General features: G+C 33.5%; 2 protein-coding genes across 2 annotated transcripts; one reads left to right on the top strand and one right to left on the bottom strand.

Moving 5' to 3' along the window:
- Positions 1-1,884: 1,884 nt before the first annotated feature.
- LOC133192525 (aldo-keto reductase family 1 member B7-like) lies at positions 1,885-10,791 on the bottom strand. Its single transcript, XM_061328516.1, has 10 exons — positions 10,657-10,791; positions 8,321-8,488; positions 7,525-7,641; positions 6,684-6,764; positions 5,788-5,904; positions 5,580-5,686; positions 3,793-3,874; positions 3,075-3,158; positions 2,815-2,897; positions 1,885-2,169 (listed from the first exon to the last, which is right to left on the bottom strand). The coding sequence occupies exons 1-10, from the start codon at positions 10,747-10,749 to the stop codon at positions 2,121-2,123; spliced, it is 981 nt and encodes a 326-aa protein (XP_061184500.1). The 5' UTR covers positions 10,750-10,791; the 3' UTR covers positions 1,885-2,120.
- Positions 10,792-13,111: 2,320 nt separating this feature from the next.
- LOC133192524 (uncharacterized) lies at positions 13,112-17,228 on the top strand. Its single transcript, XM_061328515.1, has 3 exons — positions 13,112-13,220; positions 13,894-14,012; positions 15,488-17,228. Exons 1-3 carry the CDS (start codon positions 13,186-13,188, stop codon positions 16,225-16,227), a joined length of 894 nt encoding a protein of 297 aa, XP_061184499.1. The 5' UTR covers positions 13,112-13,185; the 3' UTR covers positions 16,228-17,228.
- The last annotated feature ends 4,558 nt before the right edge of the window (positions 17,229-21,786 follow it).

Raw genomic sequence — 21,786 nt, 5'->3', positions numbered from 1 at the left:
ACTGCCCATTTTCTCCAATAAAGTATTCTTGTCCGGTGTTTATTATTTACAAGAATGTGTATGAATATTGTAAACTTAGTACATCTGCGGATGTTTAATCATTTTTACTCATCAATGAGGCAACTTCCAGAGATTACCAAGTACGTCATAGGTCGTAATGCTCACCTGAAAGCTGTAAACCTTTAGCGATCCAAGTTCCTATATCATTATCTTTGTAAGTGTAGCAATGTATAATTCTGGAAACATGCGCGAAATGTTAAGTAAATTTAGCTTAGATTGACCTTAAATCGCCTCATTAATTCATTTTTTATTGTAATTCATACAAGTACATGTCCTGGCTTCAAAGTATGCAGCAAATGACTTGTATTTGTACATCCTTAAACCTTGCTTAGCATAGACGCCAAGGTTATGAATAAGACAAACCATGTCAAATATTGAAATGTTTGGTAAAGTAAAATACACAGAATATCAAACATGCCATTGATGTAAGATACACAAATTTATGAACTAATTGAAGTCCAGGGGAGTGTAGTTGCTGATATACCCCGGTATAGCCCTACAATTATCTAAGAAACAATTTTGATTTCGAAATTTCCTTGATTACACAAGATGTTGAATATGTATAAAAATGTAGTGATCACGGAGTAGCGGGTTCATCCACCAGACTAAAGGAAAAGAGAATGTTCCCAAATGATCAATACAAATTTTGATTATATTTTGGTTCACAATGTAATAAGAATTTCTGAAAGTTAATATATTAATTGCAACCTCATTTATCAAAGGCAAGTAAAAATAAAATTAGAAATATTCAATAAGATGCCTCTTCAACCTAAATATACATTTTTGTTTTCTTTTCTAGTGTTTTCGTGATTCTTTTGTAGCAAAAAATTACCTAGTTATCAGTAAGGGCAATGTAGTTTTCAGTAGCGCATCCAGGAATTTCACAAAGAGGGGCGCAGTAAAAGGCAGGGGGGTCTGAGGCTGCATTGAAGCCCCCAGTGGGTCCAGGGCAAAGCCCTGGTTGGGGCGAAGCACCCGGAAGCTGTCGAATTCTTACAAATAAGAGGGTTTTTTTGTTCCTTTGATTTTAGGATAATAGATATATAAATTCAACATACATGTGAAAAAAAGGGTCTGGAGACCGAGTGATATATTAAGAGTTATTGAAATTACTAGTAGCAAAATACCCTAAAAATGCCCCCCCCCCCCCCCGAAAACACAAATTCACCTACTTAGAAAGAAAAGTCATATTATATTTGAAGGGAAGAAGCCTGTCTATGAAAACTGACCCCCCTTCCATGAAATATTTTTACGATCCATCCACTATCCTCCCCCTCCCCCCAACCGCCTTGAAATTTCTGATCAGCTACTGCCATATGCTTTATTTTTCTAAGGATTGACAAATATGGTAACACAGTTTCTCATCTCCATAGTCATCATCCGACGGTTTGAATAGTCGGCCTAGAAAATGTTCAAGAAATTTAAAGGATAAAAATAAATTAAGCAAAATATTAATTCAAAGGTATATAATATTTTAAAGTAAAAAATCATAATTGTGAACATCATTCCATTATATTACAATTTATTTTATGGCGTTGAATTTATATCCGGGTTGATGATCAAAATTCCACGATGCAGCTCACTGGCAAGGGTCTAAAGTCCACATTGTTGTTCTTAATATTCAACGTTGAAAAATGATCCCTTGGGTCAGTTTCAAACCAGATCAAAATTCTTCGTTACACCAGGGCTTGAACCCACGACCTTTGGAGGACCGAGCGCTCTATCGACTGAGTTTTGTAGTAGTTGAAACATTTGTATATGTATTTGAATGAATTATGAAGTTCTGACATGTAAAATTATCCCAACACCATTTTGAGTTTCACAGTTTATTAGAAAAATATAGACAATCATCAGCTACAGTACACTAGGATATATAAAGTTGCTTTAACAAAAAATAAACAAACAAACAAATTAAAGCAAACAAAGAAAAACAGCCTCATGTTTAGGAAAAATATTTGGTTAAAAAAAGTTCATTAAATAATGACAGAGAGATGATGCGGAGACTCCTTTGACTTCTATCTACATTGATGCACCAATGGCCAAATTGCATAGCATTGCTTTCAATATTCATCGTCGAAAGGGTAATACTTGTGACCTCTGCATTTGGCTCTGTTTAAAAAAAGCGTTAACTCATACATGTTAATATATATTCAATAAATGAGTTGTACCATTTGCATTGTAAATCAGGTTCATTTTACATGTACAGGGAAATGTCTAATATTCAGGTGTAAAAAAAAACAAACTAGAGATACAGTAACTGTGATTACTGAGCTTACAATATGATACCCCCCCCCCCCGGCTCCAATATGAGAATAAGGACAAAGTCCATGTTTTGCTACAGTCAGAACATAAAATAGGAGGTGTAATATGTAATAAAGATTATGTGAAAGTCTTATTATTTTTATTCAATTGTACAGGAGGATTTGCTGATAAAAGACGGGTACCCCCAATTTTATAGAAAGAATAGCAGTTTTGCTATGGGAAACCCTAAATATCTGTTCGATCGAAACATAAAATAGGAAGTGCACAATGGCACTATATAATGAAGATTCTGTGAATATCTTATTAAATTGCATTCAGTAGTGTGATAGGAGTTGCGAATAAGGGATGTTTACCCCCAAGCGTAACGGACGGACTTACGAACTTGAGGACGGACACCCCCCGATCACTATTTACCCTCCTCCTCTTTTCAAGCGGGGGGGGGGGGGGGGGGTTATAATAACAACGATTATGAATAGGCCTGTGCATTCTTACGCGGGTTCTTCTAAAACTCTTAATCCTTTGTCCAAACTCCAAATGGCTTTCATTTCGTCATCATTCAATTCAAAATCCAGAATCTGAAACATATATTTGCTTTCAAAGAATCATTTTGTTTATTTCTTAACAAAAATCACAAAATTTAATTGTCATTGAGACTTTAATTGATTAAGACCTATTTGTTTATAAACTTTATGGACCATAATTTTTTTTCTTTTTGGATTTTCTGTATTTAAATAAAAGCTTCAATATCTCACATCAATATTCTCTTTGATTCTTTTTGGAGTCACGCTTTTTGGGATCACAATGATGTTTCTCTGGTGCAGGAATCGTAGACATACCTTTGAAAAAACAATGCATGATAAATAAAATATTTTTAAACGTAAAATGTCAAAACAATTAGATACATATATATACATTATTATAACAGTAACTTGATCCGAAGAGTCGTATCACGTCGAGTTGACAGGCGCGGATCATCAGATCAAACGAGACGCGAAGCGTCGAGTTTGATCTGATGATCCGCGCCTGTCAACGAGACGTGATACGGCTCTTCGGATCAAGTTACTGTTATAATGATAAATTTATTATATACCCCCCTTACAACTAGCAAAATATAGTTTTAAAAAAACTTTTGAGATCAATTATATAAGATTTTCCTATTAAACAAAGCATTTTGTCAAGGAATTTTTTGATGCGCATGAAAAATAACGTCACGTTTCTGTGTACTACGTCATCAATTTCAGAGAGGGGTGATATGGATTCAGAAAACCACAGTGTGGTGATCCGGAAAGTCGGATCACACCGTCAAGTGATTGTACGAAATCTACAGTAAAATTGAGTGATACACACTTGGGTATATAAGTAGAATTACAACTCATTTGTTGAGTAAATGATTGTGCATGCGCAGTCAAAGTCATTCCTGCATATTTGACATGTTGATTGATAAAGGAATAGGGAAACCGTTTTTTTTACTTGTGCGATGGTCTTATTTTTCTTTTCTGCAATTTCTTTTAAAATGGGTTCTTCGAAGATTGTAGGTTCCTTTCCTTTGGCCCTGGAAATAAACAAGTATAAAATTAAGCTATTCATACATGTAAATTTTGAATTTACTATAGTGGAGGAATTTTGCATTCACCTCCACATGGTAAATTCAAAATTATTTAACAACATGAAACGTGTATTATATATTATCAAGAAAAAAAAGTTTTATAGATCTTTGAACTATGAAGTCAACAAATTCCAAACTATACACGAGGTTTCCAGGAGAAACTCCTTTGGAATTTCGGGGGGGGGGGGGGGGTCGACTCTGTGGTTCCGTATATTTTTCACGGACAGCCGAACACAGCATTTTTACAGCCCAATTGTCAACATTACTTAATCATTTCTCATGATACCAGGTAAGACCCTTCATTTAAAAAAATTCAGAATTCCTTCAACTTATAATCGTATTGCCTTGGATCAAGACAAGTTATCGGAAAACGGCTCATTTGTCGGGGAAGAAATCGAAATTAAAATGACAAAAAATTATAGAAAACACTTATTACGAAGATAGACTTTACATAGACGTAGAAAAGGCTCCCTTTAAGTATAGTGAATTGTAAGACTTTGCAATTGTCTCTTCTACATTACAAGCAGTCAAAAAGTAACTGTCATTTTAAGGATAGTGATGACTTTTTTTATTAAAAACTTTCATCAGCATCCCTTTGGGGTTTAAATAAATTTGAAACATCATAACTAAACAAAAGCTCTGTCAAAAGAGAGTTAACTCTAGTTCAGTTTTCAAAGAAAAAGGTTTTGGGTACCTTTGACCTCGGGTGAGCTAGAACAATGTATCGACAAGCAAATTCAAAGAATTGTGGTCCCCCACTTTTGGTGTCTTAGTGGATGCGATGCCATTATTTATGGGATATCTAGTAACTGTCTTGTTCACACTTGAAGGTCAAAGTCAAGGGGTCTAAAATTATAGTATATTTGGAAAGGTCTTGCCACAGGTAATATACATGTTAAATATGAAAGTCTTATCTCTTTTTAATCAAAAGTTATAAGGAAAGATTAAATTTTTAAAAAGGTCAAACTTCAAGGTCAAGGTCAAAAACCATAGTACATTTGGAAAGGTCTTGTCACAGGTAATGAACTTGTGTAATATGAAAGCCCTACCTTTTCTCATTCAAATTTTATAACCAATTTAAAGTAATGTTAATTTTTTGAAAAGTAGGTGAATTTTCAAGGTCAATGTCATGGGGTCAAAAATCATTGCATATTTGGAAAGGTCTTGTCACAGATAATGCATATGTCAAATATGAAAGTCCTTTCTCTTCTTAATCAAAAGTTATAAGCAAAGATTAAATTTTTGAAAAGAAGGTCAAACTTCAAGGTAAAGGTCACGGGGGCAAAAGTCATAGTACATTTAAAAAGGACTTATCACAGATAATATACATATGTAATATGAAATCCCAATCCTTTCTCATTCAAAAGTTATGACCAATTTAAATTAATTTTAAAATTTTTGAAAAGTAGGTAAAACTTCAAGGTCAAAGGTCACGGGGTCAAAAATCAAAGCATATTTAGAAAGGTCTTGTCACAGGTAATGTACATGTGAAATATGAAAGCCCTATCTCTTCTCATTCAAAAGTTATGACCAAGGTTAAAGTTTTTGTGACAGAAGGACAGCTAGAAAGACAGACAGACAGACTGACAGACGAATGAGATTTCATGTCCCCTCGCTTTCGCGAAAGCGGGGGACAATAAAATCAATTTACCAAGATCTGTTTGGGTTCCCAAGCGGTGCATAAGCGGTAACTGAAATTCCTTTTGATGAGCAAAAATCAATCAGTTTCTTGTTTGAAAGGTAGGGGTGGACTTCAATCTGAATATTAAAATTTTAGAATTCTGATTAAATTGTATACACAGATATGTAAACAATGTGCTTTTAATAGAAAGATTTCATTTAAAACATGTTTTGTTTACCTGTAAATTGCAGGGTTTAATTCGGCAGTTTTGCAGGACACGCTCAATTTGACTTTTGTTGAAATTAGAAAGTCCTATTGCTTTTACCAAACCCTCATCAACCAATTTTTCCATTTCCTTGCAAATAAAATCAACCAATTTTCCATATCCTTGCAAATAAAATATTTTAAACGATGTCAAACATTCCGTCTCATATTTAAAAAAAATGGGGATGGGTGGGAGGGGGGGGGGGGGCAATATCCAAAGAATACAAGGACTGAAAGTATGGTCGTTATAATGTAACCAAGCATCATTACAAGTTATACAGTGTGATTTAAATTGGAACAACTGCCTTTGAAGTTCACTGCAGGAGTTTACAAAATTAATGAAATTGACAATTTTGGAGAGATGTAGGGCGCAGAAATCTACACAAAATAAACCTATAAAAAACATCATTTTAGAAAATCAGTAAAGTGACCGGGTTGAGAGATAATACTGCACGTATGGAAAATCGACATGTATCAACAAAATGAACAACAAAAGTTACCACAAAAGACAATCGCTAAAATCTTTTAATTTGCAGGATAAGTGTAATGCTGCACCGCAGGTTACCTGGGTACAACAAACAAATACTCTGGGCACTCTTTAAACAGTTAAATACTTACTGGCTGATTTCTACGAAAAATAGGACATTTGTCACTTTAACACAACATACATGTACATCCTAAGGACTAGGACTACTTGCCTTCTGTTACAGTCCAGAATTATCTTATTGCAGGATCAGAGAAGATATATTTTTGAAACCAATGTGCATGCGCAAGGATGATATTTTAAAATTACCAGATTATAGTGACTGTCAAATTTTAGAATTTTTTCTCCATTGTATATGCAATTACTTTTACCAAATACCACCTTACCGTCCACACGTCCATGTAATCATGATCAGAAAATCTAGCATATCCCTTGTCATCCATAGGAAAGGCCTCGCTCGCGTCATCCTGGATCAAAATTAAAAACATCTCATCTTCCATCACAATGAAATAAACAGCCATATCTAAATCCGCTGACAAATCGCGTTTAAATGAGCAAATAAACCCAAGTTTGGCGGTCAGTCTTAAACATCGATTTAGGCATTCCCCAGCTTAATTTGTTAAAAAATATATACATGTATGTACTATACTATAAACATAACATAACATAACTATTTATAGTATAGTAGATATATATTTTTAACAAATTAAGCTGGGGAGTGCCTATGGTCTTAAACTCAGTATTCAATTGTTGAAATTATTTTCTTTGGGATACGGGGATTAAGACGAGTAACCACATCATTGCACTATGCTACCGCAAGTTTTGTTAAAAACACATGTACACCAAAACACATACATGTTACACAAGTTATGAACGTATACGCTGACAAACATATACACAACATATGAAAGCATACACCGACACACATATACACAAGCTGTAAGCAGGTAAGCGCACGTACACGTACATGTAATGTAGAGGACAATAGCGGTATGCCGTAGTAATTTTGTTGCGACAAGATTATGATGCTAACAATAAGAATTTTTTAAATAAGATCCTTTTTCGAATTCTTGGGCCCGCTTTAGATTAAGTGATTAAAAACAGCTAATATTATAATTAAAAAAGGAACCCTTTTTATGTTCTCAATGTTGTTTTTAAGTTATTTATTTTTTTTTTTTTTTAGAAAATACATGCAGTACTTCAATTTAATTTTTTTGAAAAAATTACCTCGAATCCAAAAGGCCAGTGGATAAGATACAGATCAATATATTCACAGTTCAGATTTTGGAGGGATTTAAAGAAGTTGACACGTACATGTGCAGGATTGTGATGTGTATTCCAGAGCTACAATATAAAAATGAAGAAAAAAAAAAGAAGGAAAAAAGCACAATGATTCGAACTGTGTTTCGACATCATTTTTCATTCATCATTATTCAGACTTAAAAACATGCAGAGGTAAATATTTGTATAATTATGAAAAAAAAAATCAATGAAGTATAATATCTTTTTAAATTATGATTATTACACATGTACAATGTATTTAAATTCATGTTAATGCTTCGAGCATAAATAAGAAAATAAAATCATAAAATTTGTCAGTTTTGTCAAATTTTCTATGAGTGTCACTATGTTCGTTTGTTTGGAAGTAAGAAAGGGGAAAAATAACATCTTACACATTTCTAAAAAAAAAATTCTATGTTACTGAGTGAAGGGTTCGCTTTGCTTCTTTTCTTAAGAATGGAGATCAATAAAAGGGTGACTGTGGTGTCTGCTTTTCTTGTATTCACGTCACATTAAGTGTTTGGGATGCACGTATGGACGTGGTGATTACTATTATAATAGTGCAGTGCATTTTGCAATGCTTTGAAAAGGGTTGATAATTAGACTTCGTATAATCAAATTAACTCTATCTAGAATTTTTTGAGACAGTTTAAACCAATTTGAAAATATAAACAAATACTGCAAATCAAAAAAGTTTCTACGTGTTAAAAGAAATGCCAAAAGAAAATATTTTGAGACATACCTTGGTCGTAATAAATATATCATCTCTTTTCACGACACCCTCTTTGATTTTATCGTTGACTACTTGACCAACCATTATTTCGGTCTGATATACGTACGCAGTGTCAAAGCTCCTATAACCGCAGTCAATGGCGTATTTTATAGCCTCTTTTACGTCATCGTTGCTTCCCTGAAATAAACCTATCACAGTTTGTTTCAGCATTGGATTCCATCATGATACACTTTTATTAGTCTAACACTGTTTTTATTTTAATATCACCCTATTGGTCTGTTCCCTTTACTTGACATGATACTTTCTAGAAATTCGATTAATATTTGAGTTTATATCATTTACCTTTTGGTGGTACAACAGAAAAACAAGAGGCCCATGGGCCACAACGCTCACCTGAGTCAATATGGCCCTGCTGTTCCTCGTCAGCAGATTTCTTCTCCTATATACTTGTATTCATATGTAAAACTTTGATCGCCTGTCCTAGGCATACCCCCCCCCCCAGGTGCCATGTTTTGAATGAAATTGAATCTTAACTTTCTGAGGATGCTTCTATATTCATATAACTAATCATGGCTTTAAAGTTCTTGAAAACGGAATTGTAAAGATGTCTGCCACCCTACCAGGGGGTGGGTGGGGTGGGGGGTCAAGATTTGAACAAAAATTTTTAATCTACACTACCTGAGGATGCTTCTATATCAATATGACTATTCATGGCTTTGTTGTTCTTGAGAAGAAGATTTTTAAAGATATTTCCCATAAATCTTCTCTTGTATAACTCTGATCCCCCATTATAGCCCCACCCTTCTACTGGAGGATGCCTTGAACAAACTAGAGTCTACAATACCTAGGGATGCTTCCATATCAATATGAATAAGCATGGCTTTCCTGTTCTTGAAAAGATGTTTAAAGATTTTTCCTATATATTCTTATGTAAAACTTTGATCCCCATTGTGGCCCCACCCTACCCCCAGGGGTCATGATTTGAACAAATTTGAATCTACACTAAGTAATGAAGGTTTCTCATAAGTTTCAACTTTTCTAGCCCAATGGTTCTTGAGAAGATTTTTAAAAGATGACACCAAATTTTCACCAATTCTTAATTATCTCCCCTTGGAAGAGGGCGTGGCCCTTCATGTGTACAAATTTGAATCCCCTTCACCCAAGGATGCTTTGTGGCAAGTTTGGTTGAAATTTACCCCGTGGTTCTGGAGAAGAAGTCAAAAATGTGAAAAGTTTACAGACAGACGGACGGTCGGACAGACGGACTACAGACAAAATATGATCAGAAAAGCTCACTTGAGCTTTCAGCTCAGGTGAGCTAAAAAGTTGTTGCTGTTGTTTCTTAAGTAGGCACGAGTGACACAATCAGATTACTATAATAAGAATTGGATTGTTTTTAATCAACTTTAATTTTGACAAGTTTCATATATACAGCAGCAGACTAACCAGGTTTAATTATCAATTTTCATATATATAATAAAGCAATGAAAAGGTGAATATTATACCAATATTGAGAGGCCTACAGACCGGTTACATCAGTAAATGGAGCAACTATTGTTTTAGAAAAAAAAATAATCATTTGAGCAAACTAAATCTAATTTCCAAAAGATTCTTTTTAAAGTAATATATGGCGTACTTTTTTATAAGTTCAGACTAACTAAAATTAAAAAGATCTCTCTATTTGTTGTATTACTTTATATAAAGATAGGACTTCCCTGTGAATTACACAATTTAAATCAATCATGTTTTAAAGACATTAGAAATTTAAAACAATAACCGATTTATCTACCGACTCCGCATATAATTAACAGACACAGTTTAAAGTCAATTTAACTAGAAAAGTGGGGTTATTTAAGTTTAAAATCGGTGAAAATTTTAATTTGAACGTAAATATCATATATAATGTTTATCTACACTCTATCTCGTACATGTGTATTTTTATTTTTTAGCTCAGATATGCCATATATAGCTTTAAAAAAATCTTGGTTGAAATTAGCCCCGTAATTATATTCAGTAGAAGCAGGTCATCTGAATAACTCGGGCGAATTCATAATGCAATAAAAAATAAAAGTTCATTAAACTTCAATCATACATGTTTATCCATAAGATTAATCTGTCGTAAAGTGCATGTCAAAATCGTCTAATTTCAATCCACGTTATGGTGCTACACGTAACCGTTATGATAGGGAACTAGCTAGGTTTTAGACTGACCACTGTTGGAGCCGAGCACACTATAGAGGGATGTCGCCATGTTTTAAGATATGCCTTGTTTCATTGGAGGAATGTTAGCCTGGTTTTCATGATCATGGTACATGTAAATCATCAAATGAAATATCTGATCTTACCCTTCTCTGAAAGTCATTGAAGGTCCCAAGTCCTATCATTGGATATCCACAAGTTCCTGGTATTGGAACAACGGGGACTTTTTCAGCAGTCATGGTACCCTATAAAAGCTCAGTGTATCCTGGTAATCGAAATGGGGACAGAGTAAGATAAAGATTAAGTATGAAGATTGTGTTTTTATCAAGGTCATTATATGTAAGGTCTTCCATTAGCACCACTGTACATTAAATTACAATGGTGGATGTATGTCAAGTTTAGGGACACCCCACCTTATCACAGGTACACGTGGGTAGGGTTGTCCCTATCCCCCTTTTTTCAATCAGCAGATGCATTTTCTTTTGACAGTTACTTCACGCATTTATATGTGAAACAACTGTCGAAAAGAAGTTAATTGCATCTGATTTATAATTATTTGATTTTTCAAACAAATACATATTGATGAAGTTGTCGGAGATAATAAATAAACAAAACAAAAAAATTACTGCAAGGGGTGGGGGTTGGGGAGGGACAATCCTGTCCACGAGTAGTTGTGCTTCCTATTTTGCTGAGGTCCAGGGACAAAAAGTTTGCATCACTAGTAAATATGGTGTCCGGATAGGGCCATTTGCAAAAGCTCAAAAGCACGTTCAGAAAAACACGCCGTCGCGCTAACACACAACGCGCTGTCACGCTAACACAAGTTCGCACAACACGCCGTCGCGCTAACACAAAACACGCTGTCACGCTAACACAAGTTCGCACAACACGCCGTCGCACTAACACGCTTTCAAGCAACACGCCGTCGCGCTTACACACAACACGCCGTCGCGAGTTGTGTGTTAGCGCGACAGCGTGTTGTGTGTTAGCGCGACAGCGTGTTGTGCGAACTTGTGTTAGCGTGACAGCGTGTTTTGTGTTAGCGCGACGGCTTGTTGTGCGAACTTGTGTTAGCGTGACAGCGTGTTGTTCAATGTTGTGATAGCGCGACGGCGAGTTGTGTGTTAGCGTGATGTCGTGTTTTGTGATAGCGTGACGGCGTGTTTTTCTGAACGCGCTGTCGAGCTTTTGCAAATGGCCCTATCCGGACACCATAGGTAAAGGATTTATTACTCCCTGGTCATTTGACACGTACTGACAATTAATAATAACTATAAAAATATTTGGAAAAGTGCAGATGCAGTGCTGTACATGCATGCACATGTATAATTAATTTAGCGTTCGACAATACATTCATAATCAGGTTCTATTCTAATGTGATATTCTATAGTTCTTAATTCTATACTCATTTTATACATCAACCTTTATAAAAAAAAACGTGAATTAATATGTGATGCATATACATATCATATACATGTATTGCAAAATATCACATATGTAACTTTCAATTTTATTTCATGTTAATAAGCATTAATTGGTATATACGGCCAGTTTCAAGGGAATTCATTTTCTTTAATTTAAAGTACTTTAGAATTGTTCTACTATGCATGCGGTACATCATCCTCACAACATCATGGGTCCTGAGTTCACTCGTGGGACGTGGCCGTGGTCCACGGCAACGAGTGGACTCATGCAGGACCCCTGGCGTTTTGAGGATGTGGATGCATACATGTATATACATTGAATTTACATAGTGGAGGTAAAATAAAATACACAATCTTCTTTTGAGACATATATTCAGTTCAAAGAGCTATTATAGTAATTTGTTCTTGTCTGAGAGACAGATATCTTTGAATTCCATAATCTCTCAATAAAAAAAATATCTTCGTGTTTACTTTACTAAGGAAGAAATCCATTGCAAAACATATAGAAGAAAATGTCAATATTACAGTAACTGTAATCTACAGGTTACATTGTCAAACATAGCAATAGAAGTTCGTCTTACGGAATACTTTGATTAAAAGTTGCTTAAATTTAAGAAAGATACTGCAGGGGCAAGTAATACCCTGTTGAGTTTCCATTATGTCTGTTGGTTTGGTGTGATTTTAAAACATGCATAGTATTAAGCTTAATTGTCTAGTACATGTAAATAAAGTGTCAGGAACAGCAACATAAATAAGACACTGAAATTCGCAACTCCGCCATGTTTATTAATTTTAAAATTATAACCAAAATATTTGACGGCTTATTCTTCTGCTTATTGGTTGTGTTTTTTTATCCAAAGTTTTAACTATAATGGTGTATGACTTGTTGATTATTTAAAGAGCAAACTCTGCATAAACAACATTTAAAGTGACTTTATTATTTAGTTTTTTTTTTTAATTTTTCACAATCTGGAAGATGCTCAGAACTTCACATTTGCTTTTATTAAGCCCTGTCCCTTCCTCATACTTACCGGATGTAAACCAACCTTTCACAGCCTCGGCGTTTAAACATGTTAAATGTCGAAAATACGCTAGCTAGGTTAAAGATAAAGATCGGGTATGGTGGGGGGAAATACATGTAGTTCGGGCTCGTGATACAGTGTATAATTAGACCAAAAGCAAAACGGACGACTATTTTTGTGTACTATTAGGCCTACAAACAAACATCGTCCTACACATGCAAAAGATTGAATGATGGCATCAGTCGCTCGGAATCCAGGTTACAAGTATGAAAAGTTTGATATGATAAAATAAATGAATGTACTTCAATAACTTGTTCTTTCAAGAATGGACCTAAAACAGCTTTAAAGAGTGCATTAGATAGAACGTTCTATCGTTAAAATGATATTGTCCTACGGACCCGGTTTTGTGGTGAGGGCTTAATTGTCCCGAGACACAGTTAGATTATTCTAACTAAGAGTGCATAAGTGTGTTGTTCTACAAGTCCATGTAAATATACATATATACTATACAGGATTTTCTTTTAATTAAACAGAAGCAGAATTCTATCTTAGTGAAAATCATTCCAGAATGATGTGCTTTGTAAACAAAACGACTTTAATGATAATTGTAAGAAATATTAAATGTAGTAGATTACAGAAACAAATAATATGTACAGTATATGATTTTTTTCATGCAGCATTTTAATTATATAATATTGTAGCAGGGACGTATATAAATCCCTGATTCTAAATATTGCATCATTTTTTAAGAACAGGTGGTAGTACAGGACCAAGGTGTAAAAGTACATATTTGCAAGTAAAATATGCATGCATGTACAGTTTGTAATATATACCCATTATGCTAATCTTTTTTTTAAAACTTACATGTACCATCTAGATGTTTTCTGATGATTTTCAATTGAATATATATAATAAGTTAAAATCTTATTTTCTTTAGGAGGATATCTCGACATTTTCTGAAGAACTGTGGATTCAAGCTTCTTTCAGTTGATGAAACAGCAGTGGAAGCGGTGGTCAGTCATCCAGGGCCTACAGTATCGGATTACGATGTTTATGGTAATTATATTCAAACTGCAACTTATGCATCACATGTTTACTACATACATGTAGTTACATGTACGTAGTAAATTACCATAATCATAAATTCTCTGCAAAAGTTACACAGGCAGAAAAAAAAACCTTGGAGAAAATTTTTAAAGTAAGCATTATTTTTTTTTTTCATCATTAACTGCTTTTCATAAAAGAGTAAGAGCTGTGTATGTTGATGCAGTGTTTGTATTTGAAATATACGAATTTCTTTATACCATCTTCATGTGCATTATTTGTGCAAATTAAAACGAAAACAAGCATAGTTTGAATTACTTTGTTAGAGAAGAGAGATAATTAAACCAATCTTTAAAAGAAAATACTTGACACATAATTGATTTTTTAAATCAGAATAAAAATTGTTTGAGCCATGTCCAGTACCATAATAAATGTGTTACATGTTTGTGAATGTGGGTTTCTTTCAACTTGTCACAGCTTTTTTTTTAAGACAATTCATTAACATGGCAAGTCATAGAATGAGCAACTCATGGATAAAACAATTTATAGACCCTCACAAAAAATATTCAAAAGTAATAATCTTTTTTCTATTTTTATTAACACAGAAAAAGCATATTTCATAATGCAGTAAAATACTAAAATTATAGATCATTCAAATAAAATTTTATGGGGCCTGGACTATGATTGTGGTCTTAGTTTCTTCAGTGGTATTTTAATAATATTTTTATGCATCAATGCCAAGTCTTGCAATTTGCCAGCTAGTTAAATTTCCAGTAAGTCTGTGTGTCTTTGATTTCTTTGGCATACATAAACAAATTATGTCCTAGCTTATACAAAAGTCAATCTTTATTACATTGTAAAGGACTAAATGAATGAAATTTATTCCCTCCTAACCCATAATCTCAGTGAAAATGATAAGACACAGCAAAAGAATCTGAGAATCTGAAAAAAAAATTCTCAAATTGTATTTCTACACAATTATTACGTTGTCACTTACTATGAGTTGTCTTCCTTTGGTTTGTTGCTTCAGCAGGTATAACTTTTGATTAGTTGACAACATGTCTTTGAATGATGACTGGTTCTTTAAGAGTTGGACATATCTTGTTGAAAAAGTTTAATTTGTAATATATATATATATATATATATATATATATATTATATATATATATATATATATATATATATATATATATATATATATATATATAATTGAAAATCTTATCAAACTTGGGGCTAAAAATTAGATTTTAAAAAAATATATATATTTTTTATATATTACAACAAAATATTTTGTTGAACAATTTAAGTTATAGTATTTATAATTAAAAGGAAATTTTAATCAAAATAAAGCATTGAGCATACTTACCATGCATTGCTATACTTTTTCCATTGATGAGGAAAAGATTAAAATGCCATTACTACTCACAGTAATTTAAGTTATACAATTGAATTCATTGTAATATTTGTTATTTGGTTTCAAATTTTAGGGCAGCCAAAAATTTGGAACATGATGAACTTAGTGGTGTCTGGCAGGATGTTTGTTCACCATCAGCCATTAGATGAAAGTGGCAGAACATTCAGGGACTTTGAAAAACTGACCAGTGACTGTTTAACATTCCTTGTGACTTCAGAAGTGTGTTTCACAAAAGCCCTGTATGATCCGGACGTGCCTAAAAGTACACTATTGACAACTGTCAAAGGAGGTTACATTGGAAACACGTCCTTTAATTCACACTCATTCCTGAAAACAGAAACCAATGAACTCCTCATCAGCAACATCAACCAGGTTGTCAGTATTGATTTTGAAACCAGGCGACCTAAGCCCTTACCCTCATGGTGGAAAATGAAGTATGCAGAGACAGCTAAAAACTTTCAGTCTTACAAACTAGAGAAGTTTCCAAGGGCAGAAAAAACAAGCATATACGAAGCCAAAGTGGCATGGAGTGACACTGATATGAATAACCATACTACCTGGAGTGCTTATGTCCGATATGCCAAAGATGCTGCCCACCATGCAGCCAGAACTGGTTCCCTGCCAAGCTTTGAAGAGAATCTAGGGAAGGGAATCAGTAAGATTCAATCTCATTATTTAGGCGAGAGTTTAGAGGGAGATGAGCTCACTGTACATGTATGGGAAGATTTGGGAGAATGTTATCAGTTAAAATGCCACATTGACAAAGATGAGAAATGCTTATTTCAAAGTGTTATATCATTTTTTAGTAGCTGAGAAAAATAACTGGGTATTTTCTTCACCATCATAACTATGTATATTGTATACTATTTAGTGCAATGCACATTACCTTTTTAGTGATCAAATTTATACATGAATATGCATGTATTATGTAAATTTGCAATATATTCTGATTTTGAATTTAAGATATTAAAATTTTATTTATATTCTGTGTAATGTCCCCATCAATTTAAAGAGATACATGTAACATTCTGTTGCTGAAGTTATTTCCCTTTGTCCGTAATTCCATGCATTTTACAGAACAACAAGTGTATATGAGGACTGAAGTTGAATCAAAGTCAGTCTTCTCAATTAGTAAACCCACAGTTGCATGTACATGAATGTAGTATGTTGAAATGAAAGCATTCTAATATAGTGTACCGTCATGTAGTATACATGTATCTAGTCAATTCATTGTTTAACATCAACCTAATTGCAACAGAAATCATTATGTAAAATGTAAACTGTACTATTCACAAATAATATACAGTAAAACTCGTTTAGTAAGAACACTGATATAGCGAATTCACGGATATAGCAAATTTTTCTTGGATCCCCAGCTATAAATTTAACGAATTTCTTATACGGATATAACGAATTACAGATATAGCATAAGCGAAGTAATTTCACAGGTCCCAGTGACTTCGTTATAACCGAGTTTTACTGTATGATGGAAATTCTAACAAAATCTAGAGTGGAAAGCTTTACTTTTTTAAAATAAGAATTACTGTAGAAAAAGGGGCATAACTCTTCATGACAGTGTTTTTAGCCCATTTTTTAGTGCACTTTTTTATCTTGAAGAGAAAGCAAGTGAATAAAAATCTATTAGATGGAATTTTAAGATGTAGTTAGATGTTTTTATACACAGCAAAAAAATTTGGATAGATTTAAAGAGTTGTTCCCTTTTTCTTTTAAACCAAATCATACAAAATAGCTTTCACGTCATTATAGGGTGTATAATTTTTAAGACTTTGTTCTTTATTTCAAAAATACTTGAGCTAATAATCACAAAATAATTATAATTTCTGTTGCATCTAATGTAGATCACCATATTTTTAAAACAACTCATTTTCTCAAGTAAGTTTTAGCCAGATATTATTATAGATATTCTTGTATATAATCTTTAGAATTATAAATTTATGTGAGAATTTTTTTTTCCAAGCAGAGGGTCTCCTGTATTTATGCGAAAATAAATTTCTTGTGAATAAAAAGTGATAAACATTAGTTATAGAGGTTGGGCTAATTTTTTCCTCTATATTGACTAATGTTCATTCAACTTTGTTTGAATCATGGCATCTAAGACTAGGATTGGGTCATGTCAGATGTCATGTACATACAAATGCAAAGGTAAAATTTAAAATTTATTGGGAAAAAATACTGGAGTCATCTCAGTAACAGGTGTGCCAATTAAATGTAGATGTATAACGTTTTAAAAGCCATGGCCTCTGAGATAAGGATGGGCCTTAATAAATGTTAAATTGTTTTACATGGAAGTAGTAATGAAAATTGGCCCCGAGATTTGTGTTCATTGTATGTTCATTTTTCTGTACGAGAAAGGGAACATGGAAATGACAGCCCTTGGTTTCTTTTTTTTCTGTCGCTTTAATGAATTATTGATAACCACATCTAAATTGTAGCTTCGATCTAAAGAGATTTGTCTGTTATGTTTCCTCCATAGGCTCTGGCACTTCATCTGCCTCTTCTCAGATTACCAAGCTGAAAATGGGTTCCACAGTCTGCTTGGTATCATTATCTGTGGACGAGTACGGCGCCGTAATTATAAGCACAGGGATTTTAAAAAGAATTTCAGATTCATATTGGGGATATAAGGCAGAAATTGATGTCTGACAATAAATTTGCATCTGACCATTGGTAATTTTAAGAGTATGATCTAAGAAGTTATTTGTTGACTGAAGGTGAACAAATTGGCTGTGCCAAATGAAAAAAAAAAATTGTATTGATTTAAACCGTAGAAGAGCATTTTTTTTATCTGGACTACATGTAGCTGACACTTTAAAGATATTGAATACATGTAATACTCAGCTGTCTAACAATGAAGGCCTACTGGGTTCTTTTGTTCTTCAATTACTTTAGCAAAGAATGAATGATTATATATGAGATCTATAGTGATTTCTATATAGATGATGCAGGAAGTTGAATATTGTGCATTATAATTAATTAAATATATATTTTAAATTTCTACATCATTTTCTCTGTGTCAAATTAAAAATCCTCACAAAGAACAATAAATATACATAAATAAATATAGAAAATAATTTTATTTTTAAGTACTCAGTACAAAATCGTAATAAAACCATAATAAAAATTCAAAGTAATTAACAAATATTTTTATATCGTATAATGATTCCTTTGAACTAGGAATGCAATTGAAAGTAACAATTGAATTGAATAAATTAATGTCAAATCTTGAGCTCATTTGTTTTCGTTGATCTATCATATGGTCATGAATACTTGATTCAATTTATGGAACGCCGGGACTGTCTTATATGAGGATTAAACATTATATGCAGTGTTCTCTTCATTATATGTGGTACTATTTTAATTATACGAAGTAGTTTTTACAGTATATCGTGTGCAACTTCCATTATATACAGTACTTCTTTCATTATATGATGTAGATGTGTCATTATATTATGTACATCTATCATTATATGAGGTGTTTTCATCATTATATGAAGTGCTTTTAACATTATATGCGGTAGATCTAACATTATATGCAGTGAACACAACAATATATTATGTACTTCTCACATTATACACAGTATATTCATCATTATATGTAGTATTTCTGTTATTATGATGATGCTGATCGTTAAATATTATGCCCGGTCCTGTTAGCATTCCGTGCGGTAGATTTTGCATTTCGTTATGATGTAGACACAGTATTATATGCGGTGCTTTTTTCTTTATGTGTATGATCTTTCGGAAGCTACCTTTCGGAACCCCCCTTGTTAGATTTAGAAAGTTCTACCTTTTTTTCGTTCTTAGATATGATTTTGGGTTATCTTTAATAATTGGTAATCAACCACACGTCAGCCAAAGCATCGCGGAATAATCACATACCACACAATATTTATCCCTATATTAAAGGAATTTCGAAGTCATATCAATACTTCAGTAGTTTACAACAAGAGAGAGAGAGAGAGAGAGAGAGAGAGATGCACTTATTACAATGTATTACTGAAATAATTTTATTGTTCCATAGTATTAATTGTTTAACTATGGCGTATAAAAAAAAGTTGCTGAAATTGTCTTTAGTTAAATACTATGTGAATGTTATGTAATGTATCAGGAAAAGATAAACGATTTTCAGAACAGAAAATGTATTGAGTCGTGGGTTGTACTTCAAGATTTTACTTCTAAAAAGATATATGGTAAAATTACACAATAATACAACGTATATATATATATATATATATATATATATATATATATATATATATATATATATATATATATATATATATATATATATATATATACATGTGGAGCCCCCTCTTCCAAATAAAATGAGAGATAAAAGGGTAATTTACATTGTGAAAAATTAGCACATCCCACCCCTAAAAAACAAACAAATAAGTAAATACATGTAGTGTTTTCTATAAGCCGTCGTTAAAGCCCTGCGTACTCGAAGGCGTAGGAATGCAGTTAGTTTTTTCAGGGGCGTCGGCAAAGGGGCGGCGATCGCCGCCCCGATAATTTTGAAAAAAAAAACCCCACACACACACTCACACAAACACACCCACACACAAAAAAAGAATGAAATATGAAAGAAAAATAAATGAGAAAAACAAAATCACAACATTTGTAATGGCAATATCTGTGGTCAATGGAGCGGCGAAGTGTGAAAGCTACTGTTTACACAGACGCAAATTGGGATGTACGTGTACGTGTATAATTATACCTAAACCTGGCGTTTGTAAACAATAAGCATGGTATCCATCGCTCTACGTGCAAGTTTGCTACAAATTCTTCATCAGGCCCACAGCTAGCAACGTTTTTGGAAATTCTATTTGGGGGGGGGGGGGGGACTCTCTAAGTTGCCGGATTTTTTTTTCTTTTCAATTCTTTTGGAATTTATCCGATTTCGACCTGACAGCAACAGATAGTGTGCATGAAAGGAGGGGGGAGGGCAGCAGCGTTAATGAATTTCTACATATCGAAACTTAAGCCTATTCTCAGAAAAAGTGGAGAAATTGGGAAAAAAAAATTAGAGCACCCCTTCCTGACACCTTCCCCCCGCGTATAACAGGCCTGTTCATTGTCTAATGAATTGGTCTATCGATGTTTGGAAATCTTTGATGAATCGAAGTTGTAAGCTATTAAAATTAAAGCAATATACTAAAATACTGGGTAACAAATACTATTTAAAACAACTTCAGATGATTTTTTTTATGTCATACACATTTCTGCATTTCAAAAATGGGGGGATTAATCACCCTGTTCATTTTAAATTTCATACATTTAGCTTTGAGCTGAACTCAATACAAGTGCTATTAACGCTAATCACCGATATTCCCCTAAGAGTGATTCGAGACAATTTATGGCAGAATCTTGGAGGTGGATCTAAAAAAAAATACTTTTACAAATATTTTCTTCGGATGTCATTGATAATTATAGCATTATTTCCTTTAATATGCTCAATATTATTTTGCTACCACGCGTTCTTCTGCTTTTTTGCATGTGGAATTTATTTAAATTTTATTTAGAATTAATTAAATTTATCTTGAAATTTAGCGATTTCTTTTTTATTATAGCCTTAAAATATTTTCAAATCTAAGGAGAATCTATAGTGTACAAGTCCCTCTAAGACATCGTGAGTTACCCCATACCCTGCATATTTAACTTACCCCTTGAGAAGAAGGTAAACATGGCCTATTTACACCCTTCCTACTACGCATTCAAAGGCAATATTTCTCAATATTTGAAATTTTAATTTTTTTCCCCCAGACACTCTCCTTCCCATCTATGCCCTAAAATCAGCCCATTCCACCCTTATACATCCGAAGACATATTTATGAAAAAAAACTGTGTTTTTACATGGCACTACTTGCGTAAATTAGTAACCTGTGATATACTTATGCTTTCTAACATCAAAATAAGGGTTACAAACTCAAATATGTATTTTAATTTCCTTTTTATTTTAATTTGTTTACACAGGATGAAAAGCCAGGTTTCCCAAATTTGGAAACCCGATGGAAACATATGGGAATCGTGACATCAGTAGTTTCCATATAGTTTCCATTTTATGGAAACCACATAGTGGTTTCCACGTAGATTCCCGATATGGAAACAATCAACCTGTGGTTTCCCATAAGTTTCCCAATATGGGAAACCGTGGAAACATGCAGTAGTGGTTTCCACGTAGATTCCCGATATAGAAACAACCAACCTGTGGTTTCCCGTAAGTTTCTCAATATGGGAAACCGCGGAAACATGCAGTAGTGGTTTCCACGTATATTCCCGATATGGAAGCAATCAACCTGTAGTTTCCTGCATGTTTTCCAGATATGGAAAATACGTATGCTGTGGTTT

Source organism: Saccostrea echinata, unplaced genomic scaffold (genome assembly GCF_033153115.1).
Source record: "Saccostrea echinata isolate AGI-Se365-2 ecotype Australia unplaced genomic scaffold, CSIRO_AGI_Sech_v1 ptg000025l, whole genome shotgun sequence".
Taxonomy (NCBI): Eukaryota; Metazoa; Mollusca; class Bivalvia; order Ostreida; family Ostreidae; genus Saccostrea; species Saccostrea echinata.
The sequence above is the reverse complement of the archived record's forward strand: the minus strand, read 5'-3'. Positions and strand labels throughout refer to the sequence as shown.